Consider the following 24,146-nt stretch of genomic DNA (forward strand, 5'->3'; position numbering starts at 1 on the left):
GGGCTACAATCCATAGGATCGCAGAGAGTCAGGAGTGAAGCGACTTAGCATGTGCGCACACCTTAGGGCTGGGCACTTGCTCTGTAAACAAGCATGCCTGGAGATTTGGACTCCCACGTTTAATAAAAAGCATGCACAAAGGTCTTTTCAGACTTTACTTGATTTAAAAGTAAATAGAAACAAGGTCATATTATACATTGAATTTTTAAAAATCGGTTCCAGTGTGAACGTCTGTACATGTCAGAATACTCCTGCAAGTTGATTAGTGTTGTCTGCGTAGTTTCGCATTGCATGAATGTATTTCATTTGGCTGTGTCAACGCCATGTTGTTGGACATTAATTTCCACCCAGTCATTGTTATCGGTAATGCTATGTAGCAAAATCTTTGCATAGATTCTTTTTTAAAATGTATTTCTTTTTAATTGGAGGATAATTGCTTTAGAGTGTAGTGCTGATTCATACCTCACCATGAATAAACTGCAAGCATACCTATGTCCCCTCCCTCTGTGCCCCTACCCTCTCCCACCGTCTAGGTGCTCGCAGAGCACTGGGCTGAGCTCCCTGCATCATACGGCAGATTCCCACCAACTATCTAATTTACATATGCTAATGTGTATGTTTCAGTGCTACTGGTCTCTCACTTCATCCCACCCTCTCCTTGCCCTGCTGTGTCCACAAGTCTGTTCTGTGTCTGCATCTCGATTCCTGTCCTGCAGATGGATTCATCAGTACATTTTTCTAGATTACATGTATATGCATTAGTATACAGTATTTGTTTTCCTCCTTCTGACTTACTTCATTTTGTTTAAGATCCTCTATTTTTATTTATTTAATTTTTTAATAAAAAATAATAAATTTTTTATTTAATTTATGTATTTAATACGCTCTATCCACCTCACTAGAACGGGCTCAAATTCACTTTTTATGGCTGAGTAATATTCCACTGTATATAGGTACCACAGTTTCTTTATCCATTCATCTGCTGATGGACATCTAGGTGACTTTCAAGTCCTTGCTGTTGTAGATAGTGCTTCTGTGAACATGGGGCACGTGTTGTCTTTTTGAATTGTGATTTTCTCAGGATATATACCCAGTAGTGGCACTGTTGGGTCATATGGTAGTTTTTTCCCCTAGTTTTTAAATAAATTTCCATACTGTTCTCCATAGTGGTTGTATCAGTGTACAGTCCCACCAGTGGTGCCCGAGGGTTCACTTTTCTTCACATCCCCTCCAGCATTTATAGTTTGTAGATTTTTTGATGATGGCCATTCTCACAAGTGCAGATGACACCACCCTTACGGCAGAAAACAAAGAGGAACTAAAGAGCTTCTTGATGAAAATGCAAAAGCTGGCTTAAAACTCAGCGTTCAAAAAGCTAAGACCATGGCATCCAGTTCCATCACTTCATGGCAAATAGATGGGGAAACAATGGAAACAGTGACAGACTTTATTTTCTTGGGCTCCAAAATCACTGCAGATGGGGACTGCAGCCACGAAATTAAAAGACTCTTACTCCTTGGAAGAAAAGCTATGGTAAATCTAGACAGCATATTGAAAAGCAGAGACATTACTTTGCCAACAAAGGTCCGTTTAGTCAAAGCTGTGGTTTTTCCAGTAGTCATGTGTGGATGTGAGTGTGGACCATAAAGAAGGCTGAGCGCCGAAGAATTAATGCTTTCAAACTGTGGTGTTTGAGAAGACTCTTGAGAATCCCTTGGACTGCAAGGAGATTAAACCAGTCAGTCCTAAAGGAAATCAATCTTGAATATTCATTGGAAGGACTGATGCTGAAGCTGAAGCTAGAATACTTTGGCCACTTGGTTCGAAGAGCTGACTCATTGGGGGAAAACCGTCTGATGCTGGGAAGGATTGAGGGCAGGAGAAGGGACCGCCAGGATGAGATGGTTGGATGGCGTCACTGACTCAATGGACATGGGTTTGAGCAAGTTCTGCGAGATGGTGAAGGGCAGGGATGCCTGGTGTGCTGCAGTCCATGAAGTTGCAGAGTCGGACATGACTGAGCGACTGAACAACAATAATTCTGACTAGTATGAGGTGATACTTCATTGTAATTTTGATTTGCATTTTCATAATAACAAATGCTGTTGAACATTTTTTCATGTGTTTATTAGCCATCCGTATTTGCATAGATTCTTAATTATTTCTTTAAGTTGAATTCCTAAGAAGTGAACTCTGGGTCAAGTGTCTGTATTTTTGAAGACTGGACCGTCTTCTCCAGAAGTGTTTGCCTCCAGGGCTACTGCCACCATGAGTTCACTTGTGTGGGACAGTGAGGTGAGTCAGTTACTCTGCCCCTCGTCTCAGCGAGTCCTGCCAGCCGTCCAGTGGGCAGCACCAGCATAGCTCCTGGCACATTCCAGGTGCTCAGTACTTGGTCTGTGCAGTAAACAGGAGTATGGGCACTGAAGGATGAAGAGGTCGAATGACTAGTTCAGGAGCAGGAATTCAAACCCAGTGATGACCCCAGAGGCTGAGCTGTCTTAACCATGCTGTTGATTTTTCATTAATATCAGAGAGGGAGGGAATGTGATGGTTGTGGGAGGAGTACTCTTAAAACTATGCTCCTAAAATTACACTGACAGAATCAGAAAAAGGGAGCGAAAGGGTGGGGAGGGAGACGGATTTGGAGGGCCCTCACAGACATTCCTCTGTTGGTCAAGTCTGTTCTGCCATTGGAGGTCTGGGTGCTGTCACGGTGGTCACGTGTGTACATATGGTGGTCTTGTGTACATATATGACCCTTCGTAGCTTCCAGGGCAAAGCAAGTCAAATCCCCAAACACTGAGCACCGAGTTGAGTTCTGTGGGAAATGCAGAGAGGTTCGGTTCCTTCAAAGATCTTAAGAAGATCTCCACTGTGTCTCTCTTCCCTCAGTTTTATTTACTTTAGAAACATTATAATAATAGAAAGTTATGCATAATTCCAACCTCCTGGCAACGTAGAAAAAATACTTCTTTTGCCATCAGGCCCCAATTCCAAAGTTCACAAGAACATGTTTCTTTGCACTTTCAGGGCTGTGTAAAGACACTCCTAGGACACTTATGTACCTTTCCATGAGAAAAAAGAGGTCGGGGAATGTGTTCCGTGAGTGTTGACTGCCATACGTGTTGTTCCCCTGATTAGCTGAAATGGTACTGTCACACAACAGATAATTTCATGTTTCCCTTATTGTCTTCTATTCATTGTCCACACGTGATCTTTTAAAATTATTATTATTACTTATTTTGGCTGCCCTGGGTCTCCATTGCTGCACTCCGGCTTCTCTAGGTGCGGGGCACAGGCTTCTCACTGCAGCGGCTTCTCTTGTGGTGCACAGGTTCTAGGGCACTTGGGCATCAGTAGTTGTGGCACATGGGCTTAGTTGCCCTGCAGCATGTGGGATCTTCCTGGACCAGGGATCAAACCGGTGTCCCCTGCATTGGCAGGTGGATTCTTAACCACTGGACCACTAGGGAAGTCCAAGATCTTCTGTTAAAGGAGGATGTAAATTCAGAGGATGTTAAACCTTTGCCTGTGGGACACAGGGCAGCTTGCCTTTCTACTTCCCCTGGTCCAGCTCATTCAACATACATGTATTGAGCATCTGTTGTATGCCCTGAACAAAGGGGATGGATGGATAAGACACAGCTCCTGCTCTGCAGGAGCCATTTAGTGGGAAATAGAGACCCTGAAAGAATCATGTCAATATCTGCATATATCTCTCCCTGGAGGTCTCCCCAGAAGCCTATGGAGAGGCAGGGAAGGTGTTTTTGAATTCAATCCACAGGTAAGAAAACCGAATCCCCTCAGGTCATTTACATTGTAATAGCAGAATCAGAGCCAGAACTCCTAGATTCTCAGCCTGTGCTGCCCCAACCTTTTCCTCTCATTCTTTTTTTAAAAATTATTTATTTATTCATTCATTTATGTGTCTGTGCTGGGTCTTAGTTACCACATGGGGGATCTTTAGTTGAGGCATGTGGGATCTAGTTCCCTAACCAGGAATGGAACCTGGGCCCCCCTGCATTGGGAGCTCAGAGTCTTAGCCACTGGACCACCAGGGAAGTCCCTCTCCTCCCATCCTTGGAGCCCCACCGCCATATGAGTGCCTGAGTCCCAGTGAGAGTCCCATGCAGACTCTGTCCACTGCCACGCCAAGTAGTGGGGGCCCTGCACCACCTCCTTCCACACTCCCTTCCAGCTGCGTTTTGTGACCTCATTTTCCCTTTACAGCTGCATGTGGATTCGATTTCTGCAGCACCAGAATGAGGTGGGGAGAGCAGCCCGCCCCACGCTGCCCCGACCTCCCCAGAAATCCCCCCTCTTCTCCCATCGCATTGTTCAGTCTCTTCTCCTTGCATCTCCCTTGCAGGCGCACCTGAGGAGGGTCCCCCAAACTCAGAGGTCAGAAATGAACAATAGTTGCCAGGGACCCACCCATGGGAACTTGGGGAGGATTCTGCATCTGGACTGTGGATTTATTTTTCTTTTAATTCTTCTGAAGAGCAGCTTAAGCACTCGAGTCCTTGGCTTTATTTATTCTTATCATTTCCTCTTATCCAGATTGCAGCATCTGCTGAGGCCTGGTTCCCAGGCTCTCTGCTGTGAAACAGATTCTGGAGCTCACGGCCCCCACCCGGGCAGAGGCTCCTCAATGTCAAAAAACAGTAATGGCCTTCCATTACCAAGGGCTAAAGGTACCGAACATCTTTATGCATCCTCTTGCTTAATCTTCCCCGAAACTCATGGGTTGGGTGATATTGGTGTCTTCCCTACAGTGAGGCTTGCAGCTGGCCCCAGAAGGGATTGGGACCTGGGTGGGTCCAGATTCCAGAGCCACCCTCCTAAGCCCTTCTCCGGGCTTCTGGAGGCAGTGTGGGGGAAGGAAGCTTCCATGGGTCTGTCACTGCAGAAGTCAGCGAGTGTTTACTCTTTGGGATACAGTTTTAGGGAGATCCTGAATGTTCCCGAGCAAAAAGATTCTGAGTTCATTTAACTTCTGTGTTGAGAAGCTGGAACTGGTATGTTTGTTAAGGATATGCGGGTTAGAGCAGGCACAAGCCACCCACGTGGATTGGGGTCCGTTGGCAGGTATTTCCACATCCACTGAACTCCCACTGTGGGGAAGTGAAAACCCTGGGGTTGCTGAGGTTGAAGGGACCAACACAGAGGGAGAAAAAACCAACTGCTGCTGCTAAGTCACTTCAGCCGTGTCCGACTCTGTGCAACCCCATAGACGGCAGCCCACCAGGCTCCCCTGTCCCTGGGATTCTCCAGGCAAGAACGCTGGAGTGGGTTGCCATTTCCTTCTCCAATGCATAAAAGTGAAAAGTGAAAGTGAAGTCATTCAGTTGTGTCCGACTCTTTGCAACCCCACGGATTGCAGCCCACCAGGCTCCTCCGCCCATGGGATTTTCCAGGCAAGAGTACTGGAGTGGGGTGCCATTGCCTTCTCCGAAAAAACCAACACAGAGGAGGAAAAAACCAACAATTTGTTGCTTTTTGATCTCAGAAACAGGGTGAGGGGCAGGGGGTTGGTGGCGCAGTGGACCAAGGGAAGGGCATCCCTCAGACACAGGGAGCCGAGATGGAGCGCAGGTAGGAGGCACCTGGTACTTACAAGGTGGTGTGGGTGGAGGTCACAGTTTTTTCAAGGGCTCAACTCTAAGTGGTTATTTTAAAAACAGCCCCCTGGAACTTCCCTGGTGGTCCAGTGGTTAAGACTCCGCGCTGCCAATGCAAGGGGCACAGGTTTGATCCCTGGTCAGGGAACTAGATCCCACATGCTTCGTGGTGTGGCACAGCCACAAGATAAATAAAAAATAAAAGGTACCCCTCAAAAGCAAAGCAGGAACTTACGGTGGGAATCCCAAATACAGGCCCTTATCTAAATGTCCAGACTCTGGGTGTGAGCAGGCTTGTCATGCTGTAAAAGGCCGAGGTTGTTTTTCTCATCACAGCTTTTTAAAACAGAGTGCCATGGCTTGCTCTGAGAACCAAACAAGCCCTCCTTGAATACTGCCATGTCAGAAAGTCACGGGACTGCCAGTGAGTAGAGCAAAAGCTTGTCATGAAACGTGTCACGATTTCTCAGAATCATATCGTGGTGTGTTTCAGACACATCTCGGTAAAGGAATGCTGCCTGTCGCAGCGACATTGTGATTGCGGGGCAGTGGAGCCTAATTTACCCCTTCCCAACACATTTCTTTTTTTTTTTTTTTTTTCCAGCGACATTGTGATTGCGGGGCAGTGGAGCCTAATTTACCCCTTCCCAACACATTTCTTTTTTTTTTTTTTTTTTCCAGTTTTGAACTAGGTACAGCCCTCTGGTCATTTTTAATAGAGACCAGAATATTGAAGAATGTTTCTCCACTCTCCTTAAAACAGTAGTTCAAAAGTGATCACATGTGGCCATTCCCATTCCACTTCAGTGTTGGGGTGGGGGTGCACATGGGGGTGATGTGGCAAACCGGTGAGCCCCGTCTCAGATGGGCAGGAGCCCCAGAATCTGTAACTGGCTCCCTGCAGGTACACTGACTCAACATGGACAGGCCTCCCAATGCTTCTGAGAGATGCTGAAGATTCAGATTTTTATGTGAAATCTCTCCCGTTTTCAATGTTGGCTCACTTTGCTTTCACATATGGTGAAGGCTGTGTGTGATTTGCCTGTGGGGAGAAGGAAATGGCAACCAGCTCCAGTATTCTTGCCTGGAAAATCCCATGGATGGTGGAACCTGGTAGGCTACAGTCCATGGGGTCTCAGAGTCGGACATGACGGAGCAACTTCACTTTCACTTATCAGTTTAAAGTACTTGGAGTAGTGGTTTGGCACTCAGCTCTGGAACTGACCAGTCTCCCTGGTCTCTCATCTCTGGTCTGCCCCTTACTAGCTGTGTTATCAAGAGGGTTGATCTCTGAGGTCTTTAATACCTCAGTTTTCTTATCTGTCAAATGGAGATAAGAATTTTACCTGCTTCTGAGCAGTGCTGTGAGGATTAAGGAGAAAGCCTGGGAAGCCAGTGCCTGGTACCTAGCAAGCTCATGGTAAACAGTCACTTATATCATTATTTGTGGTCTCTTTCCGTAAGGGCTGGGCGACCATGTGTCGCTTGCCTGGGACAGCCATGACTCAAGCTTGTGGTCGTGCTATAATGATTACTGCCTCCCCTTTTCATTCTCAATATGAGACAGTAAACTCTATGGTCAACTTATATAAGCAAATACTGGCTGATACTCTTCAAGGCTTGCATAAAGTTTTATCTCAATGGAAATGTCATGGTTCCAATTGTTTGAATGTTAGACAAATCACTTAACCTTTCTGTGTTTCTGTTTCCACATTCTAAGGGATTGACACGATGACTACTAAGACTTTCTGGTTCATATTCATTCTATCATTTGGCAAACATTTACCATGAGGCCAGACTATGCCAGGCAAATGCCCAGGACATGGAGAGGCCAGGATACAGCTGGGCCCCCAAGGGGCACTTAGCCAATGACAAAGTTATTGTGTTGTGTGAATCCTACCCCTTTTTTCTATATTTGAAAAACTTAGCTAGAAATGATTCATAAAATATTTCTTGTGAATCCAAAGTTTATATTTGAAATCTCAATTTCTCGCGAACAAATAATTACATTTCAGCTTAATTCTACAGATGTTTCTTTTATTGTTGTTTGAAAAAAATTTTCACCATGGGAAATGCAGAAAGGCCTAAAGGAGATTCTTTCTTTCTTTCTGTGGACTCTGCAGCAAGCGGATACTGTGCCTGCATGGGCAGTTTTCCCACTCTTTGGGACCCCATGGACTGTAGCCCACCAGGCTCCTCTGTTCATGGAATTTTCCAGACAAGAATACTGGAGTGGGTTGCCCTTTCCTTCTTCAGGGACTCTTCTCTGGCCCCCCCACCCCCCCACCCCAGGTACATGCCTGTATCTCCTGCATTCATTGGCAGGGGGCAGGTGGATTCTTAACCACTGCGCTGCCCTGCGGTGGGTGGGGGGGTTCTAATATTTTACCCTTAAGTTACTGCCCGCACCCCCACACTTCTGCAGCCACTTTGTTGACAGTTAAAACAAGTTTTCTTGTTTTTTTTTGTTTGTTTTTTTTCTGGCCAGCTGTGGCTTGAGGGATCTTAGTTTGCAGACCAGGGATTGATTTCACCCTAACACCGGCCCTAACCCTGCTATATTAGCTCGGAGTCCTGACCACTGGACTGCCAGGGAATTCCCAAAACGAAGTTTTTTTTAAAAAGTTGCTCTCTCTCAGTCTGTCAGAATATCTGTTCATAACTCCTCTCCTTATTAGCCTACTCCTCCTCAGTCAACCAGGTAGGAAGCGTGTGATCTGGTCCTGCCGCTGGGGCTCACGCTCCTGTCCGTGATTTTATAAAATAATCTGCTGACGACTCCCACAGATAAATAAGCCAAGTGTGGCCCCTCACGGGCCTTCGGGCCCGCGTCCACAAGTAGGTGGGCACTGCTGTCCGGGCTGTGATCGCGGAGAGGGGCCGGAGATTGCTGGGCCTCGGCTGGAGACGCCCTCGCCCACGCGCGCTCCGTCCAGGCGCAAATGCGCAGCTGGGCCCGGCTCCAACCCCGGGTCCTGAATCCTGCCCTTCGCTGGCCAGTCAGTGAGGTTGGATTGTGCTGGCCCAGAAAGCCACTTCCTGCCGCGACCGGAGCCGGCCGTTGTTGTGAAAGTTGCCCCCCGGGGGAGGAAGTGGCTTTGGGCTGTTTATTTTGGCTGCGGTCAAGCAGACGGCGCCGCCGGGGGCCGCGGACCCGGGGTTCGCAGAGCTGGGCTGGGGAGCCGGGCGGACCTCGGAGCCGTGGCGGGGTGGGGGTGCGTGTTGGGGAGGTCAGCGCCCAAACGTCCGGGACGCGCGGCGGGGATGGGGACGCGGGCATGGGTCGGGGCTGCATCACGGAGGGAGGGCGCCTGGCCTTGGTGGGGGTGCACTGCGGGGGCCGGAGGGCGCCTCGTAGAGCCCGGGTTTAGGGAAGGAGGGGTTCAGCGGCCGGAGATCCGGAACTCCGAGGGCGGGCAGGTCCCAGCATCTCAGGTCCTGGAGGCGGGTGTGAGGGAAGACGGGGTCAGGTGGCCCACCCCTGGGATGCTCTGGTGAGGAAGAGACGTGGGGACCGGGCACGGGAGCCAGGCCCCGGGAGCTGCCCGTGAGCAGAGGGTGCCCGGTCCTCCCAAGAGGTTATGGGCGAAATTAGGCTCGGCAACCCCCGCCCCTCCTAGCCTTCCTACAAGACGGGGCCTGGGAAGGGATAAGCCGAAGAGATCCTGATGCTTCAGTCGGAGAAGACAAAACCCCAGCAGGGAATGAAATCAAACATCTCTAAATCGCCGGGGAGTGGGGGTGGAGGTGGGGTAGGGGGTGGGGAGGTTAGGGCGGGTGAGGATTTGCGTCCCAGAGAACCCCGGGGGGGCGGGGGAGGGGGGCAGCCCCACTCAGCCGGCGCCGCGGGCGGGGGTGGGGGGCACCCAGGCAGAGCCATGGGAGGGTGAAAGTTGCCTTTACGAAATTTACCTGAATTCCCATTCCCTCTTCACTGTGTACCTTTGTGGTGCATTTATTAGGTGACAAACCCATCTATTAACCCATCCTCTGCCAGAGTGCTTTAACATCTTGGTAGAACCCAGCGTGGCCCTTCGGAGTGGCTCAGCTGTAAGGAATCCGCCTGCAGTGCAGGAACCGTGGGTGCTGGGGGTTCAATCCCTGGGTGGGGAGGATCCCCTGGAGGAGGAAATGGCAACCCACTGCAGTATTCTTGCCTGGAGAATCCCACGGACAGAGGAGCTTGGTGGACTACAGTCCATGGGGTGGCAGAGAGTTGGACACAACTGAAGTGACCTAGCGCACATGCAAAGCAGTGTATCACATTGTGGAACACAGACATTTTAAGGGAAGAGAAGAGTGTGTCTAGAAATGAATGCTAGTTCCCCCTTGGGTGGGGGAACTGAGAGACATTGCATGACACTGCGCTCATGCACACTCACACACAAACACATGTGCGCGTGTCAGCAGAGCCTGGGGTGGTGGGAGTGCTGCTGTATGTGTTTAGCTTTGTCACAGGCTCTGTAGCAGTGGAAGGCCAGCACTTTGGCCTGGCTGGAGTGGAGGAGCTGGGCGGGAGGACAGAGAGTGTGAAAAGCCTGGAGGGTAGATGGTCCGCGGGGAGAAGTCCACACTAATCCCAGGATTTGGGTGGGGCTGTTGCACTGTTGGGCCGGGTAGTGGGCCTCAAAGTCACATGACTCTCCTGCTCTCCATGGAAGGAATGCATTGCCTCCCGCCACCCTCAGGTCCAGTGTGTGAGCCGGGACATGGACATGGCCTCTAGTAGAGGGTGGTGCAGGGTGGGGTGCTGGGGTCCTCAGGGCTAGCCCCTCAGCAGGGCGGGGCGGGCAGCTTGTGCTGATTCAGACATTTCCAGGCCTGGCCTCAGGGCCCAGCGGCTCATTGAAACCAGCTGCTCCTTCTGGCGGGCGGCCCTGCGGGCGGGCGGCCCCTGGCTCTCCCTGGGATGACCCCTGGCCTTTGCGTGGCCTGGGGAGGGGTGCCGATGGGGGAGAAAGGGGTGCCGACGGGTGAGAGAGGGGTGAGGCTCAGTGGCTGGAAGCGCCCCCTGCTGTGTCCTCTGGAACCAAATCTGGTCAGCTTCCCCCGGCCCGCTGCCTGGTCCCTGGTCCCCAGCTCTCTAGGAGCTGAGCCAGGCTGGTCGCTGGGTCCCCAGTCTTTACTCCTCCATGCCCCAACTTGGAACCTTCTCCGTGTCCTTGTCTCTGCTTGTGCCATTCAGGGTTTTGTTTGACATAACCTCTCATTCAATAGATATTTCTGGAGAGCCTGCTGCGTGCCAGGCCTTGTGCTAGAATGAACTTCCCCTCCGCTTCCTTCAGCATGATGTCTTCAGCTTGTAATGGGGAGCAGCCGTCTTATCCGAGGTCAGACCTCTGGCTGCCTCCACTGCTGGGCTGAGTCCCGGAGGCTGTCGGGACAGCTGGGAGGCTAGCTCCTGAGAGAGAGACAGTGTGAGCCTCTGTGCTTGGCCTCAGGACCAGCCCATTGTGTAAACTTTGCAGCAGACGGGAAAGGAAAGGAGGCCACGGTGACCCTCACCCAGGAGGGAGGAGATGGAGTTACTCAGTGTAGGGCAAGTAGCTTTGAAACCCAGTTACCTCTGAGCACAGGAGTAAACTTCCAGGGTGATGCCCTGGATGTCTGAGAAGCAGAGACTCCACACCAGAAAGATTCCATCAGTTACCTGGAAAATCATTTCTATCCACTTTAATTGATGCTTTTGAACTGTGGTGCTGGAGAAGACTCTTGAGTGTCCCCTGGACAGCATGGAGATCAAACCAGTCAATCCTAAAGGAAATCAACCGTGGATATTCATTGGAAGGACTTATCCTGAAGCTCCAATACTTTGGCCAGCTAATGCGAAGAGCTGACTCATTGGAAAAGACCCTGATGCTGGGAAGGATTGAAGGCAGGAGGAGAAGGGGATAACAGAGGATGAGATGGTTGGATGGCATCACTAACTCAATGGACAAGAGTTTGAACTCCGGGAGATAGTGAAGGACAGGGAAGATTGGCCTGCTGTAGTCATGGGGTTGCAGAGAGTCAAACACGACTTAGCAACCGAACAACAAGAACCACCCAAACCATGCAGTATGAATTAGACCTGATGGTTTTGCACACGTTGTTATATTGCCTGTAACTTTTTCATGACTAGGTTTGTGAGTTCTGCCTTTCCAGGTTCACTGTAAACATCTTGAGGGCAGAAACCATATCCTTAATTTCCCTGTAGTACCTTGTTCAGTGCTTCACAAAAACTTGTCATTGTCACAAATGAGAAAACCTCTGGAGGAGCAGCCAGAAAGGTGGTCAGGAGGATGGGGTGGGTCCAGCCTCCAAGCACCTCCTGTGACGTGGCCCATGCAGCCACCGGCCCAAACAACCCATCACTGGTCGGACGATCAGAGGGGACCCAGGCATCAGGCCTCCAGGGAAGTCAGGAGCATGGACTGGTGTTCCAGACTGGGAGAAAGGCTCTGTCTCCAGGACCTAGGGCTGTGTGTTTATCAGAATTCTTTGGTTACAAGGACAAAATCCTGATGCAAACCAGCTCAGCGAAAAAAGAAAAGAGAGAGAAATGTAGCTGCAAATGATCCTGAATGATGCATGGAACAGAGGAAGAGCTGTAAGAACTCAGGGACGGGCTGGACATTCTGCACCCTGAGCACTCGCTCCCCCTCCTTCCATCTCTCAGCTTTGTATCTCTTCCCATAGTATCCCTTCCTTGCCTACAGCAGAAAGCTCTTTTCCTCGTGGTAGGAAACGTGGCAGCCCCAGTTTAGAGAGGGGACTTCAGTGTTCCGAGAGGGGCTCTGGTTGGCCCTGTTTAAGTGCCAGTCACTGTGGCCTGGGAATGGACATGATTATTGGCCAGTAGTGAGCCTCATGGGCTTCCCTGGTAAATCAGCTGGTAAAGAATCCGCCTGCAACGCAGGAGACCCCGGTTTGACTCCCGGGTCAGGAAGATCCCCTGGAGAAGGGATAGGCTGCCCACTCCAGTATTCTTAGGCTTCCCTGATGGTTCAGACAGTAAAGAATCCTCCTGCTATGCAAGAAACTTGGGTTCAATCTCTGGGTCAGGAAGATCCCCTAAAGGAGGTCATGGCAACTCACTCCAGTATTTTTGCCTTGGAAAATCCCCATGGACAGGGGAGCCCAGCAGACTACAGTCCATGAGGTCACAAAGAGTCGGACACGACTGAAGCGACTTAGCATAGCACAGCACAATGAGCCTGGTGCCCACTCAGCCAGAGATACAGGAAAATTCTTTATAAATAAGAAGGGGAAGAGGACGGGAAGTTTGCTGGGCAGACAAAACAAAGACCAGAGACTGTGGGTGGCTCCACGAAGTCAGGGATTCTGTTACCCTCTCCATATCTTCCACACAGAGCCTGGCCCCTACCAGCCCATATGGCGACAGAGGCTGGGTTGTATCTGTGTGACTCAGTCCTGGACCCTCAGTGCCTGGCACCCTGCCCGGCACCCGTGAGATTCTCAGGGAATACTTGTTGAACAAATAAATGCATGATGTACAGATGGCCGTCAATGCATGGTTACCTGCCTGGCTTCATTCATTTGTTCACTCCCTGAACAAGTGCACTGTGACCCACACCTGGGTGCCTGGTGTGGTGGTGTTGGTGTGACCATCCAGATACGGGGGGTCATCCTTGTCCTCACTGAGGACCCTACAAGGTCCCAGTGAGGGCCACTTCCACTCCCTGCACAGCCACCCGAGGCTCCCAGGTGAGTGGAGCAGGGCTAGAGGGCTGGGTAAGGGTGGAGGGGACCTTCTTGGGTGGGAGAGCCTTCTCATGATGAGGGGCATCAGGTCTTCGCTTTGAGCTCCTCCTGCCACCTCCCGTGTGCCTGCAGAGAGCAGAGCTCGAATGACGGTACAGAGTCAGTTTCCAAAATGCCTGGTTTCCTTCCCATCCCTTGAGCATCTTTAACTTGGCCAAGCCTGGGCCTCATCTCTGCTTCCATTGACCCCTGGAGAAACAGGTTTCTTTCTGGGGGGACCCAGACCCACCCCTCAACTCTGGGTGGAAAATGCTCTCCCCAGAGGCCCCCAGCCCCCTCCTTAGCAAAGCCCCAGGGTTCCACTGCTGAGAATTCCCCTCGGCCTCCCTGCTGCTCCCAAATTCCTTTTCCTTTTCTCATTTGCTGCCAAGGCAGTTCTGTGACCCGCATCCCTCACCTTCTGTCTCCTCCAGATCCTCAGTGACTTCAGAGTCCGAAGGCCCAGCTCCCTCTGCTGCTCCCAGACACCTGGACTTGAAGGGCTTGTTTGCCCTTGTCTCCTGCTGTGTCCAGACCCACTGTCTCTAGCTGGGACAGTACGGTGTGTCTCCTCGTGTTCCTGGCATTGCCTGGGATATATGCAGAGAGAGATGGGTCATTGAACCCAGGACCTTGGACGGCAGAGGGAGGAGGGACTTGCAGCAGGGAACCGGGTGACAAAGGAGGACGCTGAGGCCTTGACAGGTGCTGTGCTTGGGCGTCCTGCTCTCTCCCCCTCTGGGCCTCAGTTTCCTCATCCAGTGCTGGGAAGGTGGTGTCTCCTGACCACGTGGGCCTCTTTTGGAGCCTTCACTTGCCCTTGTTACCACTGCACGCCTGCGAAGTTGATGTACCGTGCCTGGGTTTTCTGGCTGGGGAGGAAGGGAAGACACTGGTCCCCAGGCTGCTATAGGCTCCTGTGATGTTTTGGGCTGTGTGTCCAGCCCCGTCTCTAAGGTCACCTACGAAAGCAAGTACTACTTTCTCCCTTTTCCAGCCCCGGACCCTTTCCCTCCCCCTGCCGAGGGTTACTTTCTGTTGCTGATGGTCCTCGCTGGAGTGGAGTTTCTGAGAAACAAATGCCCAATTCAGTCAAACGCTCGGGCAGGCCTGGATGGAGTCCTGGGCCAGTTTGTGGTTCCTGGAGAGGAGCTGGAAGGGAAGGAGCAGGTTAGGGCGGGGGGCAACAGGGACGTCTTTGCTGTGGTGGTCATGCTTGTTGGCCCCTCAGGAAGTCACCTGTGTCTTGTCTAAAGAGGACCCCATCCCGGTGTCATCAAAGAATAGAGTGACCGGTGTCCCTCCCCACCAGCCTTCCCACTTTGGAGTTCCTTTATTTCTTAATTCTAACAAATCTTTTTAAAAAATGTTTTATTATTTATTTATTTGGCTGCACCAGGTCTTAGTTGCATCTCGCAGGATCTTTGATCTTCGTTACAGCATGGGAACTCTTAGTTACAGCATGTGGGGTCTAGTTCCCTGACCAGGGATCAAACCTGGGCCCCTTGCAATGGGAACGTGGAGTTTTAGCCACTAGACCACCAGGGAAGCTGCCCACTGTGGAGTTTCAGCATGCAGTGACAGGAGCTGTGGTGCTCTGTTTTAGTGAAATTGATTTGGCAGCTGGGACGAGGAGCAGAAAGTTAGGTTGGTTGTGATTGTTATCTGCTGCTGCTGCTAGGTCGCTTCAGTCATGTATGACTCTGTGCGACCCCATAGACAGCAGCCCACCAGGCTTCTCCGTCCATGGGATTTTCCAGGCAAGAGTACTGGAGTGGGGTGCCAGTGCCTTCTCTGGATTGTTATCTAGGCATGGAATCCATTCATTCATTCTTCATTTGTTCATTTGTTATTTTATTAAGCAGTACCATCTGTTGAGTGGAGTTACAGGTACTGAGGATACAGTGTGAAGAGGAAGTCTTGGAAATTTCTGAACAAGAGGGGAGACAGAAAGTAAACAAAACCATGTTAGTTCATGAGCTCTGGTTCTGGAAATGGAAGGTTAGCTTTTATCAGTCTGGTTCTCTGGCTAAAAGCCCTTATCGGTTAATGATAAAACATAAAATACAGTGGTTCACGAGCAGTCAAAACCAGGCAGAGCCAAGGAGGAAACAGTCCTTGAGAGAAAAGATGAAGTGAGTGGTTCATTTAAGCAGCTTTTTGGCTTCCCTGGTGGCTCAGACGGTAAGGAATTTGCCTGCAATGCAGAAGACCAGGGTTCAGTCCCTGGGTGTGTAAGATCCCCTGGAGAAGAGAATGGGGGCCCGCTCCAGTATTCTTGCCTGGAGAATTCCATGGAGAGAGGAGCCTGGTGGGCTACAGTCCATGGAGTCACAAAGAGTTGGAAATCACTAAGTAACTAACACTTTTCACTTTCCTCCTGAGAACACTATCCAGTTTGAGGAGCTGCAACAGAATGGGACAGCTTTACTGGTCAGAGTGTGGGGCTTCCAGAAAAGCTAAAAATCAAGAGGGAAAATCCTAGAAAGGCAAGAGATGTCCTCATTCAAATTCTCCTCAGATACTTGGCAGCTCGAAACTGCATAGGCAGAGTGACGCTTTAGGGAACCCAGCGAGAAACAGCAGTGGGGAAGAAGAGATTTCAGTTGCTGCCTAATGCTGAGAAAACAAGAGTTTGGAGTTCAAGTTCCACTGAGTTCGAGGAGCTTGGTAATTGCCTAAGGTTTTCTTTTGAAATGATAGAAGGGCCTCACCTTATGATTAAACCCAAGGTTAAGGGCCACACCTTAAGACTAAACTAAAAACCGGAACAGCCCCACCCTAGCAAACCTAAGCCCCTGCAGAATCAGGATGATCTACCGCTAATTTAACTGCCTGCCACAACAAAACTCCACATTCTTTTAAGGAAGATAATGCGTCCAGACGCCCTATAACGTGTCATCCACAAGTCCAATATGCAATAATAATAATAAAAAAGAAACATGCTCCTGGTAACATTATCCACTATGTCCAGTATGTAATAAAAGTTACTATACATGCAAACAGCAGGAATAATCAACAGAAAAAATAGTCAGCAGACCCAGACTCACAGATAGCCCAGATGTTGGAAAAATGTCAGATAACAATAAATGATGGGGAGATAATTATGCTAGAGAGTAACTCTGACTACTTTAGATATGGAAATCGGAGAGGGCCTCTCTAAAGATGTGCCTTTTTTAATACCAATCTCAGGCCAATTAAATCAGTCTCTGGAGTGGTACCTGGGCACCTGCATTTTTTATTTTTTGGTGCACTGTGTGGCATGCAGGAGCATGTGGGATCTTAGTTCCCTGACCAGAGATTGAAGCCATGCCTGCTGCATGGGGAATGCAGGGTCTTAACCAGTGGACCACCAGGGAAGTCCCCAAGATGTGACTTTTTTTTTTCTGAAATGCAAAATGCCAGGCAGAGGAGACAGTGCAAAGGCCCTGAGGCAGGAAAGAGTTAGGCCTGTTCAAGGAAGGGCAAGGAGGTCCCTGTGACTTGAACAAGGGGGAGCAGTTTGATCTGAGATTAGACTGATCGGCAGGACCAGAATATGTGGGATCTGATGGCTCATAGCAAGGAGTTTGAATTTCATTTATAGAATGATGAATCACCTTTGAAGGCGGGAGAGAGACTAACATGACATGTTGCTTTTTCTTTTGCTATAAGAGAAGCTGTCATTTCAAATATTTAACCGCCAATTACATTTCGTTTGCTTTAGCTGTGTATACATGTCTTTTACTCATTTTCTACTATATTGGTGCCATTTTACTCCTAATTTATTATATATTTTTTTTGTAGAAGCTGTTTTCATTTTAGGGAATAAACTATTTGCCTCTAGTAAGTTACATGTATTTTTGTCACTTGAATTCTGATTGTTTTTATGGCATTTTTTGTGCCATGAAAAAAATCATGTTACTGAACTTACCACTGTTTTCTTTATGACTTTCAACACACTGATATTATTATTATTATTTTTGAAAATATTTATTTGACTGCTCCAGGGCATAGTTGCAGCATGTGGCATCTAGTTCCCTGACCAGAGATTGAACATGGGCCCCCTGCATTGCGAGCACAGAACACTCCAATATTATTTTTAAAAAAAATTTTTTTTAGGACTTATTTATCTTTAAAAGATCATGCTGCGTGGCCATGATGAATGGCTTACAGAGGGAGGATCAGGCCTGCATGATGGAGCAGAAACGTCTTGGGGTTTGGATTCAGAAGATGGGGGGCCAGATTTCAGTCTCAAGACTCTGGTCAAACTGTTACACTACCCATAGTCAAATTCTTTGGCTATAGTATGGAATCATCAGGAACATTTATGGTGCTCTTATTATGTGCTGGATCCTGTTCCAACACTTGACATGTATTATCTCATTTAACCTTTACAATAGTTTCATGAAGAGGAAGCTGAACAGTGCACCCAACTCACGCATTAAATGGCATAGCTGGGATCTGAACCCTGGCAGTCAGACTCATGCTTTTGAGGCGTGAAAATTGTCCTGCAGAGCCGGTGGCTAGTGGATGCAGAAGTGCTTTGGAGCCTGGGAGGTGCTGTGTGTGTGGTGTTGTACTCAGTGGCAGCTAGGGCACAAAACGTGGGGTCACAGAGACCTGGGTTTGCTTCCTGGCTGTGTGATACCACGACTGGGTCGCTTTGTGGCTCAAATGCATGTCCGCTTCTTCCTTTCTCTCTCTCAAAACCTTAGAGATATAATAAAAGCTTTGAGATATAATTCACATATCATAAAACTCACGCATTTAAAATATGCATTTAACTGGGTCTTAGTATGTTCACAGAATTGTGCAGCTATCATGACAATCTAATTTTATTTTTTAAATGATTGGGTTTATTTATTTGTCTGCGCTGGGTCTTAGTTGAGCAAGAGGGATCTTCAGTCTGTGCTGTGGCATGCGAACTCTTAGTTGCAGCCTGCGGGATCTAGTTCCCTTGACCAGGGATCAAACCTGGGCCCCCTGCACTGGGAGCGCAGAGTCTAAGCCGCTGGACCACCAGGGAAGTCCCATGCCAGTTTGATTTTAGAACATTTTCATTCCCCCTAAAGAGACCCTGTGCTTTTTCTTAGCCACTCCCCATTCCCATTACCCAGCCTAGCCCCAGGGAACCACTGATCTACCTCCTATAAATTTAAGTCTTGATTTCTTCATCAGTGTTTGGCAGGGGGCAGGTTGGATTTCAGTGTCTTCCATAGAGTGTCTGCTTAGCGAGGTGATGGGTGAGAAGATACGAGACTGGGGAAGGCAGAGAGCTAAGTGCTGTCTAAAATCTCAGGAGTGAGATGGTTATGGGATGTGAATGGTTGGGTTTGCTGGGGGTGGCCTGGCGAGTGGTTTGGGAAGATTCTAAATGAGAGGAAAAGATGGAGCCAGTGAAGGTGAGGAGCAGCGGGGAAGAGTGAGACAAAGCAATTTCAGGCTGGAGAACTCTGGTGGAAAAACAATGCCATGTAACAGAGGTTTTGATAAAGGTCGCAGTGCGGTGTCTGATGTAAACACCTTCCCCCTCCTCCTGAGATCTTCATAAAAGGAAACAGCCCCCAACTTGCCCTGTGGAGTTTGGTTTGCTTTGGGGGAGACAGGACGGAAGGCTGAGTCCTCCTCCAGGTGCTGTGGGACCAGGGCAGAGGCTGGCCATGTGGGCTCTGCCTTGACTGGGCACAGGGGGCCAGCCGTGCCTCTCACCACCCCATGCACAGGGCCAGTCGTGAGGATGGAGTGATTTATCATAGGAAGAAGGCCCACAGCCCACTACCAGCGTCAGTGTCTGCAGGCAGCCTGGCCGTCGGCAGCAGCCAGGAGACCCCTGTGATGGCCTCGTGTCCTGCTTTCCTTCCAGAGCCCAACGTCTTCGTCATCTTCAGCCATGGACTGCAGGGCTGCCTGGAGGCCCAGGGTGGGCAAGTCCGAGTCTCTCCAGCCTGCAATGCCAGCCTTCCTGCCCAGCGCTGGAAGTGGGTCTCCCGAAACCGGCTCTTCAACCTGGGCACCATGCAGTGCTTGGGCACAGGCTGGCCGGGCACCAACACCACCGCCTCCCTGGGCATGTATGAGTGTGACCGTGAGGCACTGAGTCTTCGCTGGAACTGTCGCACCCTGGGCGACCAGCTGTCCCTGCTCCTGGGGGGCCGTGTCAGCAACACATCCAAGGCTGGCAGCCCTGAGCGCGGTGACCAGACCCGCAGCGGCCAGTGGCGCATCTATGGCAGCGATGAGGACCTGTGTGCGCGGCCCTACTATGGTGAGAGGCTACCCCTGGTGTCAGGGGCCTGGAGCCACGAGGGACAGATGCGGGGGAGACAAAACCTTGGCCTCCACAGGCCTCTGGCAGTCAGCTCTTTCATCGTCATGGGAAGCATTTGGGGATCATGGAGAAAATGAACTTCAGAGCATTTATTTGCCTTAAAAAACTTACAAAACCTGATACACTCTTGTAAAGACCTCAGTCAGTTCAAAAGTGTATAACGTACAACTGAAAGAGAAACCCCTTTTCTCCCAGGCCCACTCTTCAAGGGGACCCCAGGGTCACCGTCCACAGGTGTCTCCATCCCCCTTTTGCACGGGTGAATGGGGACTGGAGTCACCCTGTGAGAAGCCTTTCCTGGTGGGCAGCTCCATCCTGGAGGCCCTTTCCCAGGATACCTCCTAGAGTGCCCAGATGGAACTTGGCATGTGAGGCAGCTGAATTTTGGACAGGTGTTAGGGGCCCTAGGGGACCCCCTTTCCCAGCCCGATGGGATGAGCAGCGGGACCTCTCCCAGGCTCCTGGGCTGACCCAAGGGCAGAGGCAGCCTTCCGGCCACTGTCTGGCATCGCTGCCCCCTCCCTCTCTCTGCTGACCCCTGCCCACCCCGGCTCCCGAGGCCGTAGGGGATTTTCCCTGAGGGATGAGCGGGCTGGGCAGCCTCTGGGGTCCAGATGCCAAGGGCCTGGCTCCCCTCTCCTGCAGAGGTCTACACCATCCAGGGCAACTCCCACGGGAAGCCGTGCACCATCCCCTTCAAATATGACAACCAGTGGTTCCATGGCTGCACCAGCACTGGCCGCGAGGATGGGCACCTGTGGTGCGCCACCACCCAGGACTACGGCAAGGACGAGCGCTGGGGCTTCTGCCCCATCAAGGGTGAGGGCCAGTGGGTGGGGTGGCAGGAGGTCGGCCCTGGGGTGGGGAGTGCAGCAGGTGTGGGCGGTGGAACTTTCCAGACTCGAGCGAGAAGTGCCCCCACCCCCCACCTCCATAGGGTCTCTGCATATTCCTTGAGGGACCTCCCCTTGGACCCCGCAGAGCGGGCTGGGGCGGGACCCACACCTGGCTGTCATGGTGGCAGGTAACGACTGCGAGACCTTCTGGGACAAGGACCAGCTGACCGACAGCTGCTATCAGTTCAACTTCCAGTCCACGCTGTCCTGGAGGGAGGCCTGGGCCAGCTGCGAGCAGCAGGGGGCAGACCTGCTGAGCATCACGGAGATCCACGAGCAGACCTACATCAATGGTGAGGCGAGGGTAGGGGGCAGTGGGCAGGACCCCAAGACCTGTCCCCACCTTGAAGGGTGGCCCTGAGCCCTTTCTGCTGCTGCTGGAGGGCAGGATGCAGTTGGTGGGGCAGCGAGTGGAGGACTGGGGTTAGGATGACCCCCCCACCTCACTGTCGCCCTCTTGTGGTCAGGGCTCCTCACTGGCTACAGCTCCACACTGTGGATTGGCCTTAACGACCTGGACACCAGTGGAGGCTGGCAGTGGTCAGACAACTCGCCTCTCAAGTACCTCAACTGGGAGAGTGGTGAGGCGCCGGGTTTGGGGTGCAGGGCGGCCTGGGGATCCCACAGGCACTTGGTCTCCTAGGTACTCCTTCCCTGGTACCCTACTCTAGACCAGCAGATTTCCACCCACTCCAGATTGGGTGCCAGTGGTCCGTGCAGCACGTTGTCTGAATTAGGAATGATGCCCTTTCCTGGTGGCACTTGGCCTGGAAGGTGGACTGGATTTCATCCCCATGCAACCCTTCAGCTACGGGCACTGGGGCCCTCAGCAGGCCTGGCCAGGGAGGGTGGGCATGGTTGGCCCAGGCAGAAGGTCGTGGACCACGTGAGCCCCGGGGAGGAGGCAAGAGAGCCGAAGCGCAGCGCTGGGCATCTGAGCGGGCTCAGGCTTCCAGGGAAGCATGAGGCTCGGGGGAGGGCTCCCGGGCCAGGGGGTGAGTTCCTCTCCCCTGGGGCGCTGGCGCCCTGCGCTCCCCACAGATCAGCCGGACAACCCGAGCGAGGAGAACTGCGGGGTGATCCGCACGGAGTCGTCCGGCGGCTGGCAGAACCGCGACTGCAGCATCGCGCTGCCCTACGTCTGCAAGAAGAAGCCCAACGCCACGGCCTCCGAGCCCCCACCTCCCGGTGAGTGGGGTGGACGTGGGTGGTGGGGGGCTCCTCAGGCCACAGCCATTGCCCACCCACCCTCACAGCACAAGGGGCTCGGATCCTCCCTCTTCTTAAATGGTTCTGCTGAAATCTGAACAAATTGAAATGTGCTATTCATTCATTCTGGGACATTTGTTGGGAACTGTATTAAATGCTTCACGACCCATCCTGTCCTCCTGGTTGTCGCAGTCTGCCGCAGGTGATGGACATGTCAACCCACAAACGGAATATCCCGAGTTGTTGTAAAAAATAGAATATATTAGAGAGCTTTGAGAAGAAATTGATCAAGCTCTTGAGAGCTAAGGAGGGTTTCCAGGAGGTGACATTGCATTTGGGCCTTTCAAGTGAAGTATAAGTTTAAAAAGCCATAAAGAGGTGTGGGGAAAGGGCATGACTGGCAGAGGGAAGGGCAGGTGCAAAGGCACGGAGGCCTGGAAGGTCACAGCAGCTCTAAGGTCGGCGAGGATTGCACCCTGAAGGTTAGAGTACAGATGGCCACTACTTAAAAGTGTGGTCCCAGGATGTCCCTGGTGGTCCAGTGGTTAAGAATCCACCTTCCAATTCAGGGGATGTGGGTTCAATTCCTGGTCTGGGAACTAAGATCCCGTATGCTGCAGAGCAGCTAGTGTGTTACATCCACAGCTACACAGAAGCCAGAATGCTGCAACTGAGACCCAACACAGCCATAAGTAAATAAATATTAACAAAAAAAAAAAAGCGTGGTCCCTGTCCCAGCTGCCACCATGAAGGCTGTGGTGCCGCGCATCACCCAGGCCAGCATCACAGTTGGGGGAGAGCAGATAGGCGCCATCAGATGGGTCATCGGCGTGTTGCTGGGTATTTCCCTGGAACTGGAGCATGTGGTCCGGAAGATCTTAAACCTGTGTGTGTTTGAGGATGAGAGAGGGAAGCACTGGTCGAAGAGCATGATGTACAAGCAATAGGATGTGCTGTGCCAGTCCTCTCTGCAGTGCGTCCTCAAGGGCAACAAGCCCGACTTCCACCTGGCCATGCCCACAGGGCAGGCTGAGGCCTTTTACAAGGGCTTCCTGGAGCCGCTGTACAAGGCGGAGAGGCCAGAGCTCATCAAAGGTGGCAAGTTCAGCGCCTGCCTGGAAGTCCACATTCAGAACGACGGGCCTGTGACCATGGAACTGGAATCTCCGGCCCCTGGTGCTGTTGCCTCTGATCCAGAACACCTGTCGAAGCTTGAAAAGCAACAACAGAGGACAGAAAAAGCCAGAGCCAAAGGGCCTTCCGGATCAAGCAAGAAGAGAAGTGCTCCCTGCAAGGAAGACCACAAAGCCGGCAGCGGGGCGGAGGGGGACATGTCCTCTGAGCGGGAGCCCGTAGGTGGGCCAGGCGCAGTGCATTATCATTGAGCAGAACTGGATCCTGAAAAATTCATGAAAGATGCTAGACACCTACACTACTTTAAGAATTTGGAACCGAATCCTGAAAAGGAAGATGGAAATAAAAAACTGGGAACCTACAAAAACAAAAAACCACCAAAGGAGTGCTACCGTTTTCTGCTGCTGCTGTGGTTTAACAGAGGAGATGGGTGCTGCCAGCGTGGACAAGGCGCCCCACCCAAAGGGCAGCAAGGGACACACCCAAGGGTTCCCTCGGGGAGCCGTGGTGGTTCCCCTGATTCTCTGCTTGCTTTTGGAACAGGCTGACCCAACATCACTTGTCATCGAATCCTCCTTTTACACTATGGTGTATTTCTAAGTGTCTGTGATGGGTCCCAAATGCATTCACGCTGTCCATGTTTTTCCAGAACAGTCGTCCATAATAATATATTATGTGAGAACGTAAAAAAAAGTGTGGTCCCTGGACCAACAGCACCTTCCCAAGTGATGTTGTAAGTGCTTATTAGAAATGCAGACTCTCAGGTGCCTCGCCCCTCCTCCCCCCAATTACTTGAACTAGAACCTGCATTTCACAAGATCTTAGTAACTGGTGTGGAGTTTGAGAAGTACTGGCTTAGAGGGCACGGGGACATGAACAGTTCAGAAGGGCAGGTTGCAGCCAGTCCCTAAAGGATTTTGGCTTCCCGATGAAATTCAGGTGGGGCCAGGTAGGCTGTGGGAGCCTTTGCAGGCTTTTAAGGCAGGGAGTGTCTTGCTCACATTTGTGATTCACCGAGGTAGCTTTAGGGGCAGGGCGCTGAGTTGGGGTGTGGCCTTCATCCAGCAGCTTAGTCTCAGAGGTGCCGATTGAGGGTAGGTAAACTCATATCCCCTGCAGGGTTGCTGAAAGGCTGGAGACCTGGCCTGGCTCAGAGGAGCATCTCCATGGGCTGGAGTGGCTCCTGCAGGAGTCCAGTCCCCATGGGGTGAAGAGGGGATTTATATAAAG

General features: G+C 51.1%; 1 protein-coding gene and 1 pseudogene across 2 annotated transcripts in view; both read left to right on the forward strand.

Moving 5' to 3' along the window:
- The window catches only part of MRC2 (mannose receptor C type 2), a 59,328-nt gene that overhangs the window by 13,695 nt on the left and 21,487 nt on the right, over window positions 1-24,146 (forward strand). For both annotated transcript variants that reach the window (XM_027517550.1, XM_027517551.1), the window contains exons 2-6: window positions 19,213-19,614; window positions 20,323-20,496; window positions 20,702-20,866; window positions 21,041-21,154; window positions 21,615-21,761. In XM_027517550.1, the coding sequence (XP_027373351.1) occupies window positions 19,213-19,614; window positions 20,323-20,496; window positions 20,702-20,866; window positions 21,041-21,154; window positions 21,615-21,761 (1,002 nt within the window). The remainder of the gene's footprint in view (window positions 1-19,212; window positions 19,615-20,322; window positions 20,497-20,701; window positions 20,867-21,040; window positions 21,155-21,614; window positions 21,762-24,146) is intronic.
- LOC113877456 lies at window positions 22,375-23,597 on the forward strand (annotated as a pseudogene).

This window comes from Bos indicus x Bos taurus, chromosome 19 (assembly GCF_003369695.1).
Source record: "Bos indicus x Bos taurus breed Angus x Brahman F1 hybrid chromosome 19, Bos_hybrid_MaternalHap_v2.0, whole genome shotgun sequence".
NCBI classification, from domain to species: Eukaryota; Metazoa; Chordata; class Mammalia; order Artiodactyla; family Bovidae; genus Bos; species Bos indicus x Bos taurus.